The sequence below is a fragment of the Sapajus apella genome, unplaced genomic scaffold (genome assembly GCF_009761245.1).
Source record: "Sapajus apella isolate SASKATOON/1434 unplaced genomic scaffold, GSC_monkey_1.0 scaffold218, whole genome shotgun sequence".
Classification (NCBI taxonomy): Eukaryota; Metazoa; Chordata; class Mammalia; order Primates; family Cebidae; genus Sapajus; species Sapajus apella.
In genome coordinates this window covers 69856-85428 of record NW_022437158.1, presented here as the reverse complement: position 1 = coordinate 85428, position 15573 = coordinate 69856, and the positions used below count along the sequence as shown (strand labels likewise).

Below are 15573 nucleotides of genomic sequence, written 5' to 3'. Positions count from 1 at the left end.
CGCTCACTCTGCACACACTGCACACACGCTCATTCTGCACACACTCTGCACACTGCACACACGCTCACTCTGCACACACGCCCACTCACCGGCGCTGCACTCCACACACGCTCTGCACACACTGCACACACGCTCACTCTGCACACACTGCACACACGCTCACTCTGCACACAAGCCCACTCACCGGTGCCGCACTCCACACACACTCTGCACACACGCTCACTGGTGCCGCACTCCACACACGCTCACTCTGCACACACGCTCACTCACTGGCGCTGCACTCCACACACACTCACTCTGCACACACTGCACACTCACTCTGCACACACGCTCACTGGCGCTGCACTCCACACACGCTCACTCTGCACACACGCTCACTCTGCACACACGCTCACTCACCGGTGTCACACTCCACACACACACACTGCACACACTGCACACACGCTCACTCACTGGTGCCGCACTCCACACACACTGCACACACACTCACCGGTGCCGCACTCCACACGCTCACTCTGCACACACTGCACACACTCACCGGTGCCGCACTCCACACACACTCACTCTGCACACGCTCACGCACTGGCGCTGCACTCCACACATGCTCACTCTGCACAAAGGCTCACGCGTTGGCGCTGCACTCCACACATGCTCACTCTGCACACACACTCATGCACTGGCGCCTCACTCCACACACGCTCACTCTGCACACACGCTCACGCAATGGCGCCACACTCCACACACAGGCTCACGCACTGGCGCCACACTCCACACACGCTCACTCTGCACACACGCTCACGCACTGGTGCCGCAATCCACACACACTCCACACACGCTCACTCTGCACACACGCTCACACACTGGCACCACACTCCACACACACCATATACACTCACTGCACACACGCTCACTCACTGGCGCCGCACTCCTCACACACTGCACACACTCACTCTGCACACACACACTCATTGGCGCCGCACTCCTCACTCTGCACACATGCTCACTCACCAGTGCCATACTCTGCACACACTGCACACATGCTCACTCTGCACACATGCTCACTCATTGGTGCCACACTCCTCACACTCTGCACACATGCTAACTGCACACACTCTGCACACACACTCTGCACACATGCTCACTCACCAGTGCCGTACTCTGCACACACTCTGCACACACTCACTCTGCACACACCCTGCACACACACTCACTCACTGGTGCCGCACTCTGCACACATGCTCACTGGTGCCACACTCTGCACACACGCTCACTCACTGGGGCCCCACTCTGCACACTGCACACATGCTCACTCATTGGCGCCCCACTCCACACACACTGCACACATGCTCAACAGCGTCACGGTCTGCACACACTCATGGGTGCTCTGCAGAGAATCCAAACCCAGACATTTTAGAGAAATTAGCATGGGAAACTTCACTCATACAAATAAAACAAAAGACTCCCCAGCCCACCACCCCGTGAATCTTTCACACAATCAGCAAATGTGCTTGGCTTGCTTCCAGCAGCTGTTAAAATGCAAATAAATCAGTTTTTAAAAACCTGGCAGTAGTTGATGGGCTCTGAAAAGTTAAGTAGAGGGCGGGCACGGTGGCTCACGCCTGTACTCCCAGCACTCCGGGAGGTTGAGAGGCCAAGGCAGGCGGATCACCTGAGGTCAGGAGTTCATAAGCGCCTGGCCAACATGGTGAAACCCGCCTCTACTAAAAATACAAAAATTAGCTGGGTGTGGTGGTGGGCGCCTGTGATCCTAGCTGCTCAGAAGGCTGAGGCAGGAGAATTGCTTGAACCTGCGTGGCGGAGGTTGCAGTGAGCCAAGATCATACCACTGCACTCCAGCCTGGGCAACAAGAACAAAACTCCGACCGAAAAAAAGGAAGAAAACAAACAAAATCTGAAAAAGATCTTACTTGGCCTGGCAGGGCACACAGATGCATGCACGTGTACACACGGGTCTGCTTAATAAAGGCAGCACTGATTTTCAACTTTCTACCTAGCGCTACTGAGCATCCGGTGAAGGACACAGGGGTCACCAGGGCACCAGAGGTGCTGCCCTGCACACCTACCTCGACCGCCGCACTGTCCGATAGGCACTGGGAAGAGAATGCTTTGCTTTTGAGTGCGACCTAGACCTGGACTTGGATGACGAATGGTACTTGGGAGAACGTGATCTTGTTCGAGATCTTTTTTTGTGCTTTTTCTTTTTCTTTTCTTTCTCTTCTTCTCTCGGTGGATCTTTGCTTTTGCTTGAAGGCCTATCAGGTGGTTTAACTTCTAAAGGAGGCAGAGGTCTGCCTCCAGTCAGTAGAGGGCAGGGTGTAGCGCTGGTTTCCTGAGAATGAAAGGAAAATCTGGGTATTAACAGGGAAAACAGGGTATTAAAAGGATGTCTATTTATAAAATTTCAACTTTGGGCCCCTCCACCAACAAACACAGCAACCATCCCTCAGAAAGAATTGTCTCCTCCTGCGGCCATCCAGAGTGGCCTCCTTGTCACCTCCCAGAATGCAAAAGGAGTGAGTGGACCCTCTGGTCCCCACGCCTTTCCACAGGCAGCACTCCCTTCCCAGCCGCCAGGTTCTGGTCCGCAGAGCCAGAAAGAGGAGCACAGCATTAGAGATGCTATGTTGGAAGCAAATACGTTCCTTTTGAATAGTCTGAACTATCAGAGAGATTCTTCAAACCTCCAATATTAGGTTGTTAAATGAATCTCTGTACTACTCTGACGACAATTTTTTTTTTTTTTTTGGACGGAGTTTCGCTCTTGTTACCCAGGCTGGAGTGCAATGGCGTGATCTCGGCTCACCGCAACCTCTGCCTCCTGGGTTCAGGCAATTCTCCTGCCTCAGCCTCCTGAGTAGCTGGGATTACAGGCACGCGTCACCACGCCCAGCTAATTTTTGTATTTTTAGCAGAGACGGGGTTTCACCATGTTGGCCAAGATGGTCTCGATCTCTTGACCTCATGATCCACCCGCCTCGGCCTCCCAAAGTGCTGGGATTACAGGCTTAAGCCACCGCGCCCGGTGACAATTTTTAAAAAAGGTCTAAACTAAAGGGTGTTCCCCCTAGATGTTTGAAAACCTCTCCATCTGAGTGTCACATACATACAGAAGAGCACATGGATCTTAAATGCACTGACACATTTTCACCACAGGCGTGTGGGAGACAGCAGCCTTCAAAAGCACAGGCTGCAGCCACTACCTGCGGCACCTCCTCTTTCCCTAGAAAGGTCACTCCTCAATTCACTTTGAGTGAATTTTAAACTATAGCCACTAGACATTTCACATCTTGAAGACACCATGAAAAATCTGTAATTCATCATTTAGTGCCTCGAAGAAATTCAGGCTAGCAACAAATTTGCTGTTGGTCAGGCTGGTCTCAAACTCCTGTCCTCAAGTGGTCTGCACGCCTCCGCTTCCCCAGATGCTCCCCGGGGAGAGCGCTCCAGCCCAGCCCGAGGAACAGTGTGTGCAGGACGGCATCTGCGAAAGGAAAACTGCAAAGGGGCTTCCCTTCCTCCTTTCCTCTCCTGAGGTCGGCTGTGGCAAGGCCCACTGGATAAGGAAAACACTGTAGAAATGATTCTTCTACACTTGCGCTTTTTACTTTGGTGGAGATAAAAAGCAATTCAGGGGTGCCCTGCTGGGGCAGGCCCCAATTTAAGATGAGATTCCACTGGAGCTGGGTGCTTTATGATGGCACCGTGATTTCTCAGCCCTCTGCTCAGCCTCCTAGCTGTTTCCCTTCACACAGTGCTCTCTCATGCCCCCATACTGAGGGTGCGCCGAGGCAGGAGGGCGGGGGGTGAATTCCTCTGATGGGATCTGATGGCCAAGTTCATTTTTAAGCCTCTGCCTAAATTATCTCCAGGGACATTATGGCAAAAAAAATCTGTTTTACTGTGGGACAGTTCTTATCAAAAAGGTCTTTCTCATTTAAAATTCTGCAAGTGTAACAATATTTTTCAGGTCAAACTTTTAAAACATTTTTTGTTTTGTTTTGATGTCTTGCTCTGTCACTTGGGGTGGAGGGCAGTGATGTGATCTCAGCTCACTGCAACCTCAGCCTCCTGGCCTCAAGTGATTTTTGTGCCTCAGCTTCCTGAGTAGCTGTGATTACAGGCGTGTGCCACCATGCCCAGCTAATTTTTTTGTATTTTTAGTAGAGAAAGGGTTTTGCTATGTTGGCCAGGCTGGTCTCAAACTCCTGGCCTCAAGTGATCTGCATACCTCAGCCTCCCAAAATGCAGAGATTACAGGTGTGAACCACTAAGCCCAGCTAAAATTTTTTATTGCTAACATAATTCTTTTTTTTTTTTTTTTTTTTTGAGGCAGAGTTTCACCCTTGTTGCCCAGGCTGGAGTGCAATGGCGTGATCTCCGCCACAACCTCTGCCTCCTGGGTTCAAGTGATTCTCCTGCCTCAGACTCCCAGGTAGCTGGGATTACAGGGATGAGCCATCACGCCCAGCCTGCTGACATAATTCTCACACACAAACATCGGATGAGAAACCAAGCTCTGTATCTAAGAACATACATTCCACTTTGGCATTAGTCAAGATTTGCCCATAAGCAATGCTAAATGATCCTTTAAGTTAAAAATACAATAAATAAAAGGTAGTAAGCTTTACAACTGTAGAGGTTCAGCATCCTAGCTATGGCCTCTCCCACATGCACCGAAAGGGAGAGGCTTCCATTCTGTAAAGAGCAAAGAACACAGGTCTGTGAGCCGAGCACACCCTCTGAGGCGAGCTCTGGGCAGGCAGCAGAGAAATCAGCAGATGCACTAAGTCAGAAGGACACGCTGCGCAGAAAGCAAGCCGGCCCCGAGGAGGAAAGACGCCACTGGGAACCTCAGCACAGGCACCTGTGAGTGTTCGGGGATGTCGGAGCTGCTGCAGGTCCTTTCTGAAACAGGGCCAGGGATTTCCCCAGGAAAACAAAGAGAAAGATCAGGAGAGGGAGGGCCGAGACACACTCCACCCGGAGTAAGGAGTCTTTTCTGTGGCGAGAAGGAAGAGAAACGTGTCACTGCTGTCATTTTCTGGTGAAAAACTCGCCTCATTTACTCTTTCCATGCTCACAAAATCACCGCACTAATTTGGTGTGTGATTGATAACACGCTGCATTAAAACAGAGGGAGATGGAAAAGCCAGTCCCTGGCAAATGTCCGTGAAAGACAAACCACACGGGTGCGAGACGCCACCTGAGGCACAGTCAGGAGAAACAGGAGCGCGCGGAGTCAGCTCCGCAGCCGAGTTTCTATTTGTATTTTTACTGCCAACTTAACGATTTGCGCCTCTGAACTTTATCATTTTTTTTTTGCCTTTATCCTAACGAATGCCTGTCATTAATAATGCTTATCTCACCACTGTGGTTAAAGTTCAGGGCTCCATTTTGAAGCGAGGGGACGATGTGAATCGACACTTTCAAATGTCACTTGTAATCAAGTCCAGGTCTATTTACTCCAACAACATGACCATCCTTCACCACAAAGGTGAAAACTGGAAGTGCTGCGGCCTCTGCCAGGCTGAATTAAGATGGTTCATTATGTTGACATTACTGCTTTTTTCAGCTTAAAGTGCTAAAAGTGCACACGGACTGGTGCCAAACACAGCTTCCCAGAAACCACAGCTGCCTCTGAGATGCAATTTCAATATTCCAGCAAAAACGGTCAGAACTGAAGTCATGTTTGAGTATGGGGGCAGACATACATTGGTTAAGGCAGAGCTTGGGAAAAAGCGAAGAGCTTCTAAAACATGTTGTTTATGAGAGCATGACAAGCTTACCGCCCGCCACTTCCCTAATGCTGAAGACAACGCTGATCAGTCCTCCTTTATCACAGTGAAGTGTGTGGCAACAAATCAGCACATGAACCAGCAACTGTTATGTCCCGCTGTGGCAAAACAAATTGTTCAAAAGCAGACTGACTTTGTATGTGATTGTATTTGGAAATAAAAGAAATCTTATTTGTGGAGGGTACTATATTAATGATGAAATGGGCCAATCCCACGGATGGATGATGACCACCACGGTGGTACTCTCCACCCCTTCACCCAGCCCCACTGCTTCCTATTTCCGCCGCCCTACCCAGTCCTGCCCAGGTGTGCACCCAACCCCTGCCTCGCCTCTGCTCCAGCCCCCCAGCACCAGCAGCCACTCCCTTTCAGTGGACAGGCTCCTCTCGTCCTGTGGCTATCTCGTGCTCACTTATTCTGGCGTCCCAGGCTCTCCACAACTGTCCTCCCACTGTCATTCCCGTCCTGCCTGAGAACATGTCTTCCCGAATGGGGCCACCTGTCCTTTACCACTTGTGGGTCTTTGGCCCTCATGGGCCCTCACTATTCTGTAAGCTCCTCAAGGCCCTGCCTAAGCCCCAAGTCCCAGAGCCACCACTCTCCTCCCGGCTGGGCTGTCCTGATGGAAAGGCCCACGTGGGAACACCAACAGCCCAAATGTAATCATGGTCACTGGTTATCAAGCAAGCTCTAATTCATACCCCAAAGTGCCTCAGCATGTAGCACACCACAGAGATTCAGCAAACACTGGCTGCTTTCTGTTCCTATTTCCTTTTCACACTTTTGTTGGAATTGTAAACTTGGCAGGATCAGTAACTTGAAAAAATCTGTGGGCTGGGTGCAGTGGCTTGTGCCGGTCACCCCAGCATCTTGGGAGGCCAAGGCGGGATAGCTGCTTGAGGCCAGGAATTCAAGAGCAGTCTGGGCAACATAACAAAACCTAATCTCTACTAAAAATACAAAAACATTTAGCTGGGTGTGGTGGCAAGTACATGTAAGTCTCAGCTACTATGGAGGCTGAGGTAGGAGGACTCTTGAGCCTGGGAGGTCAAGGCTGCTGTGAGCTGTGACGGTACCACTGCACTCCAGCCTGGGCCGCAGAGTGAGGCTCTCTCAAAAAGAAAAAGAAAAACTCGGTGGAATCTAAGAAATCATCTGTTGCTACTGTGTAAATGACTGCAAGGGGTTCAGTGAAGACACTCACAAGGAATGAAGAGAGTATATATGTGACACGGACAGGAGGCAGGGACACACCGACGGGGGCTCACGCTGCAGCCTGGACCCACAGCCCAGAGTGAGATCTACCTGTTTTCACGCCGACTGTTGCCTGCCCCGCCCTCTGTCCTGTAAGAATCCCAGACCCCAGACTCCGGGGACACACACACACAGAAATTATCTTCCCACTGTACCCCCTTTCCAGCTTCTCTTCCTGCTGAGAGCCACTTCCACTGCTCAGTAAAGTCTTCCACATTCACCACCCTTTAATTCATGTGACCCGATTCTTCCTGGACGCTAGACAAGCACTCAGGTACCAAGAGGGCAGGATGTAAAGACTGTCACCCTGACCCTCCACTGAGCTGACATTCAGCACTGATTGTAACATGCCTTCTGGGGCTTGTCACAGACACCCCTTCTGGGACGGCAGAGCTAGAGAGCACTGTAATACGCTTGGATGCTGCTTTGAGGCCCGTGCAAGCCTGTTCCCACCAGGGAGGAGCGACTGGCCCGCTGCAGCATTCCTTTGCGCGCAGGTTCCTGCACCTGCCGCTCGTGTGCTCCCTCCCACAAGGGACTGAGTGGTGTCCAAGCAATGAGCCACCCCCGTGCGAGTCCTGAGGACGGGCCAAGGGAACTCTCACGTCTCATATGCAGGTTTATATGCACTGTTTCTGCATATGCTTTTATACATTTTATAAACCACTTGAAAATTTAGAGTACTGCCAATATCTTTCCATGACAAAAGGCACACTTTAGGACATCACTTGCAACTGTACTGAATATGTAAAATCACCTCTCTTAACCATAACGGGGCTGAACGCAGACATGTACGCAGAAAGACTGAGCACAAACAGGAATTGAGCACATCATAAGGAAGGCTCTGTGAGTCACCGGGGAAGACGTATGACTTACTGAATGTGTCGCATATAGCGACATGCTCCTCAAACTGAAATAAATTCCAAGCGCGGCAGGTCAAAAGCGTACCGGGGAAAAAGCGTTTGTGACACTGATGACAAACAGCTAACATGGAGCCATGAGGAGAAAGATAACCAGAAGAAACATGGGCCCGGCTAAGGGAAAGCCAGCTCAAAAGGCAGCAGACAATGCTGAGAAACACCGGCCAAGTGACTCAGTATCACTTACCACTGAATACGGAAGTTAAAGCTGTTTTCCCACCGGAATAACCAATGCCGACAGGGGCATGCACAAACAGTTCTCATACCCCATGGGGGCAAGTAAGACTGCTGCAATCCCTTCAGAGGTCAATTTGGCAGTATCTCAAATTAAAAAAGCAATTCCTTGGTGAGAATTTCCCCCATGGGTGCACTCACTGGAGTCCACAAGACACAGGACGCAGATCAGGTGAAAGCGGCACTGTTCATAAAGACAGACCCAAGTCGCAGCTCACACTTCCCACAGCAGAGGAGGGGCACACGTGGTGGGGGGATTTACAGGTAAAATACTTATAGCCATTCAGCAAGTAAGTATCTACCAAGTGCCTGTAACACACCAAACACCACTGTAAGCACTGAAAACAGACGGATCTCTACTATAACTGAAAAAGGCAAGACGTCAGAAAAAGACGTAGGGTATGATCCCATAATTGTGAGGTTTTACATCTCTACACACATGAATCACATTTTTCCCCCTCAGGGGTACACAGGAAACAAATGGGGTGGATGCACGTGACTGATCTCATTCAGCCGAAAATGGAAGGGGGCCCGACGCGACTACTGGGTCCTCTGAGTGGACCCAGAGGACACTGCACTAGGTGAAGGCATCCAGCACAGAAGCACAGACCCTGCAGAATCCCACTCGCGTGCCGTCCCCAGAGTCCAGGTCACAGAGACTGAAAGCAGGTGGTGCCAGGGCTGGCGGGCGGGGAGAGCGGGAGGTACTCTTTAATGGCTGCAGAGTTTTGGTGGTGGAAGATAAACATTCTGGTAATGGCTGCACAGTGTAAATATATTTGATGCCGGCATAAATAGTAACCTTCAAGTTAAAAACCCAAAATATACATAAGGGAGAGAATTCAGAGGAATTTTAAAAATTGCCATTTCCACAGGAATTAAAAAAAATACACAAGAAGGAGAGGACCTTTCCTCTTTGTTTTACATCTTTCTCTAACATTTGAACTTTAAAAATCATACGTATCATACGTATACATCACTTTTATAAAACACAACGTAAAGACAGAAAAGCCAGTGTCCTTCAGGACATCAGTTGCATCGTGGCTGTTTCCAGCCAACTTGAAGATGACAGTAAAATTCCTGCCGGGTGATGCCAGGCCTTGTACGGGGGAGTGTCCTCATGCCACCCTGCTTGCGGTTTCTCCCCGCAGAGCCAGCCTGAGCTGGCCGTGGCCCTGACAGGCCTGGGTGGCGCCATGAGCCTCCTGGGGCCGGTGTGCTGTTGGCACACAGGCTTCCTCACCCGGGGTGTGAGGTGGCCAAATGTGATCTTATTTCAAGTCCTCCTGGACTCCGAGAATTTTAAAACTACATAGTTGGGTCAAGTGCCTCAGTATCAGCGAGTAAAGTATGTGCTAGAATACTTACTTAGTAAAGTCAAGGGTAACCTGTCCCCAGAAGCTGTTTTAGGCTAAAAATATTTTCAAGTTTGAACCTTATTTATGACAGATGCCAACTTAATTGCAAGCATTTTCGTTTCAGAAGCAATTAAAGACATTTATCACCATCTGCTACAACCATTACATTTTTGCTGCAATGGCTTGGTAGCTTAACCTGCACATATACACACACAGACTTATATCCAGGCGGAGCATCCCAGTGATTACTCATTTCTATGGTTTATAGATCCAAAAACCAGTGCTTGCAAACAGGACAGGTGAGAGAAGGTACGTATAAAAATAAACAGGATAAAGGCCTAAGCTAAACCTATCCTGTGTTTATAAGGAAATAATTCTGGTTGCTGTGATGTGGAACTACAGCAGGTTGGGAAAAACTGGGTCAGTGATAAATTACAGTTGTGGCTGAGCTTCACTGGAAATTTTATTAGACTAGAGAGATACAGTCACGTAGTATCACTGGTTAACGTATTCTTGCAAATGTCTTTCAATTAATCCCTTTATCCACTGCAGAAATAGTATCAAAACACGATAAAGGAAATGACAGTAACCCGTCTGCCCTGCAGCAGGTCCCTTCCTTTCTGCAGCTCCCTCGCCGCCTTGTTATGTGCATGTTTGCATGGCTGTAGCCACAGAAATGGAGGTATTTGACACTGCGCTTCTCTTGTGTGCTGCATTAGCAGCATTTTTGTGTGGCTAAAAGAGTCCTCATGATCATTTTTGTTGCTGTATATTTCATCCCCTTATTGCTGCAGAATAGCCTTTTTTTTTTTGAGATGGAGTCTCACTCTGTTGCCCAGGCTGGAGTCCAGTGACATGATCATGGCTCACTCCGGGTTCAAGAGATTCTCCTGCCTCAGCCTCCCAAGTAGCTGGGATTATAGGCATATGCCACCATGCCCTGCTAATTTTTTTGCATTTTTAGTAGAGATGATGTTTCACCATGTTGGCCAGGCTGGTCTTGAACTCCTGACCTCAGGCAATCCACCCACTTTGGTCTCCCAAAGTGCTGGGATTACAGGGATGAGCCACAGTGCCCAGCCAAGAAATCCTGTTAAAGCTGAGGAATAGCCAGGCGCAGTGGCTCACGCCTGTAATCCCAGCACTTAGGGAGGGTGAGGCGGGTGGATCAGGTCAGGAGATTGAGACCATCCTGGCCAACATGGTGAAACCCCATCTCTACTAAAAATACAAAAATTAGCTGGGCGTGGTGGCACGCACCTGTGGTCCCAGCTACTCAGGAGGCTGAGGCAAAAGAATTGCTTGAATCTGGGAGGCAGAGGTTGCAGTGAGCCAAGATCGCACCACTGCATTCCAGCCTGGGCAACAGAGCAAGACTTCATTACACACACACGCACGCACGTGCACATGCACGCGCGCGCGCACACACGCACGTGCACATGCACGCGCGCGCGCACACGCACACACACGCACACTGAGGAATGACGACAGATTCTTTTTGCTTTTGCCATAACTGGCTGAAGTGAGGAGCCAGGAGGTGGCCCCGACTCTGAAGAGCTGTGGAAAGGCTGTGAGATGGTGTCCGGAGGGCTGCTGGGCATCCCCACCTTCTGGGATTGGCACACTGAATGGCTCAGAGGACTGGGTGCCAGTGACCTGTGGAGCTGAGGCTACAGCGAATGGCCCGAACATTCAGGAATCAGGGGCAGGAGCCCACCTGTGGCACTTGGGGTCTTGACAGGGTCTCACATAAGCTCACCTTCTCTGTTCCTTTTACCTAACTCTCCCCTCCTTGCTCATCAGCTATTACTTCTGAGGCCTCCTGCCAGATGGGAGAGGACTTCAGACTGAGTCCCAACAGAAGAAAGCTGATTCAGCCTTCAGCATCATCTGAAAAGTCTGAGCTCAGAATGTTGTTCCCCACAGAAAAATATGCCAAGTGACTTCAAGCCGAGAACCAGTTTTGAATAATGGCCCTGGACTTAGAAACATCAATATAATTAAAGTGAAAAGCTATTCTGTATTATGAGAAAAAAACAGCTACAAAGGACATTTAGGGCCAGTTGGAGCAATGTGGCTGCGGCCTGCAGGGAAGGTGACGTGCGTCAGTGGGCAGTCTGCGTGTGGCACTGTGCTTCCCAGGAGAAGGCCCTGTGTGGGAAACGCAGCCGCAGTATCCAGCGCAGAGCGGCCACCACGTCTGCAAATGAGTTTCAGGGAAGGTGCACAGGCGTGGGTCAACATGGAGCACACAGATGAGTGAGCACACGCACACGCTCGCCTGGGGCACTGGGGTCATCTTACCACTCTTTCAAATTTTTTGAAGGTTTGAAACTTTTCAAAAAGCAAAACTTCTGGAGTTACTACTTTTTAAATTCTTTCCAGCTTTTATCTACGTCATCACCAGGCAGTGAGCAGAGTAGCTGACAGGCAGGTTTCTGGTCTTCATTCTCCCCCTCCTCTCACCCTCCACCCTCCACTAGGCCCTGGTGACTGTCGTTCCCTTCTCTGTGACCATGTGCACTCAGTGTTCAGCTCTCACTTATAAGAGAGAACAAGCGGTGTTTGGTTTTCCATTCCTGTGTTTGTTCATTTTTTTTTAAAGACAGAGATTAGGTTGAAATTTTATTAAATGATTTTTTTTTTTTTTTTTGAGACAGAGTTTCACTCATGTTACCCAGGCTGGAGTGCAATGGCGCGATCTCGGCTCACCGCAACCTCCGCCTCCTGGGTTCAGGCAATTCTCCTGCCTCAGCCTCCTGAGTAGCTGGGATTACAGGCACGCGCCACCATGCCCAGCTGATTTTTTGTATTTTTAGTAGAGACGGGGTTTCACCATGTTGACCAGGATGGTCTCGATCTCTTGACCTTGTGATCCACCCGCCTCGGCCTCCCAAAGTGCTGGGATTACAGGCTTGAGCCACCGCGCCCGGCCTTATTAAATGATTTTTAAGCTGCTCTTAAAATAACATAAAATCAGTTTTTTTTTTTTGAGACGGAGTCTCACTCTGTTGTTCAGGCTGGAGTGCAATGGTGCAATCTAGGCTCACCGCAGCCTTCGCTCCTGGGTTCAAGCCATTCTGCAGCAGCCTCCCAAGTAGTTGGGATTACCAGCATGTGCCACCACGTCTGGCTAAAAACCGTAACTTTTTAAGCTATTGTCTAATTGCAGATCTAAACCCATTCTAATATTACAGTTCAATATTAAGTCAGCTTTTAATTCAACTACAATGACAGGACTGGCCACTACAACGCTGTTTTGCTGTAGTTAATTGATACAAAGACAGTCTTCCTTTAACCCTAAAAGGATGTGTCCTACTCTATTAATTTTTCTTACTTTGAGTTATGTCTCCAAAATGCTCCTGAACTCCCCAAAGAATTTCTAGATGTTCTTGAAGTATAGTTTAAATACAAAATAAAATTCAGAGACAGAACTGCTATAAAGAATCTACAATAAAACTGAAAAGATTCGAAAATGATGTGACCAAAAAAAAGCAGAGTTTTCACTGAATGTGACTAATTGCTGCACTGCTAGAGGAACCAGTGCTTCCTGAAGGCCTCTGGTCTCGGGCACCAACATGAGCAGTCCCCTTGGCACCAGAGCCAGTATCTCCTGAAGGCCTCGTCTGAGGCCTCCGGTGCAGGAGACTTGTAAGGCAGCCCCGTGATGACCCCCATGTAAGACCGTATCCCTGTTCACACCAGAGGAAGGAGCCACCACTCCTGGAGTATCCCTCTTCCTTTTTCTCTTTGATTAAAGTGCTGCTACTATTGATACAGACCTTGGCAAAGAATTTCTGCCCTAAGTGTGAGCTCAATACTGGTGCTCCTGTGGAGGCCGGGCTCCAGTGAAGCGTGTCTGCATTTCCCCAGCAGGACGCATGGGAGGCACTCCCTACGTCCTCCTGCCAGCCCCATAAAGGCAGCTGTGAAGCAGTGGTTCGTCTGAAGTCGCAGGCAGTATTTGGTGTTTACGTGAACAAGTGCGCTTACAGGGGAACTGCTGTCAAATTCTTATCGACTCACGGCCATAAAGCAAAAGCTGGTCAGTCCACGTAGGAAGGAAGAGCTGGAGGTTCATATCCCTCACGAGGCCAGAGACGAGGGCAGCTGGAGGGAGGCACACCCTCGCCTGCTTCTATCTACCATGCAGCCCCACAAATACCAACTCAGAACTTCTTTAACATACCTCTACGCTCAAAGGACTCTCCTCAATTTTCCCAGCTTCTGTTTCTGGCAGAGGATTTTTTAGGGTCTGTAAAAATAAAGCCGCTTTCCTTTTACGTTCTGCTTGAAGCTGTTTCTCTTTTGACTCCTTAGACGCCTGGGCCAGCTTTTCCCGGGCAGCAGCGGCGAGGCGATCTTCCAGCTTTTGCTTTGCTTAGGGAATCAATAAAGAAAAAAGAGAAGTTTAGAGCAAGCTGTATTTTACCTCATCTTACTTTTCACAGGTTGCAAAAGCGTCATACAATGTAGTTAGTTAAAATTTCTGAATAGGTACATACATCGGACAAATCAAATTTTGAGAGAATTAGTTTATAATGTGCCCTTCTCTGGACATTATACTTTCAGAGTTCGAAGGTTGATGAGATGCTATACTAATGAAAGCTGGAATAATGAATACCTCTCAACGTATATCCAAAATATTCACACCAGGCAATAAACACTCTAGCAAGTGTTTTATTCCAAATGATCCGACAGTTGGTTAGTTTACACACAGTAAGGACAGGCTGAGATGCACAGGCATGAGTACAAGTCTGCTTAGGGAGAACACAGTGGAAGTTCTTCATGGTAAGGTGTACTGTGGTTGAAAAATGGCCTCTTTTAAATGTTGCTTGATCTGAACGTGTGTATACAGAAAAAGCAATGTCAGAAGACTAGTTAGAACAGATAACAACCACGAATGCAGCAACCATGATTTGAGTGCTTTAATGCAGAAAAGAATTTATTCTGGAGTCGGATAGGAAGATTACATGCTGTCCCCATGCTGATGGCAGAGCTGGGGTGGGTGTGGTGGCCACGCTGTGGCCCGTGAAGACGAGCCGCAGCCTGAAAACCAGCTGGGTACACACCACCTTCCAGGGCCCGATGGTTCTGCGCGGAGGCAGCCTCACAAAAGGGCATCTTATAGTTTGGTTCCTGAGCTGGAAAGAGAGGCTGAGCCTTTCACCCCAGGCTGCCAGCCAAGCGCAAAGTGAGCCTCCATAAACGCATTCTGTGGTGGCACATTAGGGTTAAGACGGCCAGCTCAGTTTCTCCGAAAACCAACTGCCAACGGCACTGCATTTGAGGCTCAGTGAAGAGCAGAGCTCATTCCTCTAACAGAGAATGTTTCAAAATCTCAACATGTTATGCAACTCCCAAATGGTTCTGATCTCCAAAGCCTTCTATTCTAGTTGGCAGTCTCCGTGTTTTTGGCTTAGCAGATAAACCTTATATTTATGTATTTCCTTGCTTTCAAGAAGTTTAAAAGCTATCAACAAACCTTGCTTTGCTTCTAGCTCCTCCTGGGTAAGTTGAGGCTTCTTCTCCTCAACAACTATACAGGGTGGGGCAACTGCTGGGTTAGTGTTTGCAGCACTACTAGAACTTTCTTGGCCTTCTTTGCTTTCTTCATCATCATCACTGTCATCATCTAGCTTAACACGATTTTTTTCCAGGGGAAGCAGATCATTTTCTTTGGCCTTGATTGCAAAGCTTATTGGAGCAAATGAAGCTATTGAGGAAAGGTGAAAATTACGATACATGTTTAGGTAACAAGAAGCACCAAGTGGAAATCTTTGCAGGTCCTGCTAACCCCCTGAGCGCTGGCTGGTGGGAAGGGGACAGCTAGCATGGAGCCAAATCTTATGCAGGGTCTGCGGCAAGCCCTTAAACCGTGTCCTGCGGCAGGGGCAGTGAGGGACGCCTGTGCCGTCAGAGCGCCCTGTGCACGTGTGCACTGCACGGCGTGGGGCTGGGCGAGCCCCTAAACCGCGTCCTGTGGCAGGG

At 49.2% G+C, this 15573-nt stretch overlaps 1 protein-coding gene across 3 annotated transcripts in view; it reads right to left on the bottom strand.

Moving 5' to 3' along the window:
- The window catches only part of SFSWAP (splicing factor SWAP), a 93169-nt gene that overhangs the window by 18864 nt on the left and 58732 nt on the right, over positions 1 to 15573 (bottom strand). For 2 of the 3 annotated variants that reach the window (XM_032270867.1, XM_032270869.1), the window contains exons 12-14: positions 15068 to 15298; positions 13772 to 13962; positions 2085 to 2350 (exon numbers count right to left, since the gene is read on the bottom strand). In XM_032270867.1, the coding sequence (XP_032126758.1) occupies positions 2085 to 2350; positions 13772 to 13962; positions 15068 to 15298 (688 nt within the window). The remainder of the gene's footprint in view (positions 1 to 2084; positions 2351 to 13771; positions 13963 to 15067; positions 15299 to 15573) is intronic. The other variant, XM_032270868.1, reaches the window with a different exon arrangement.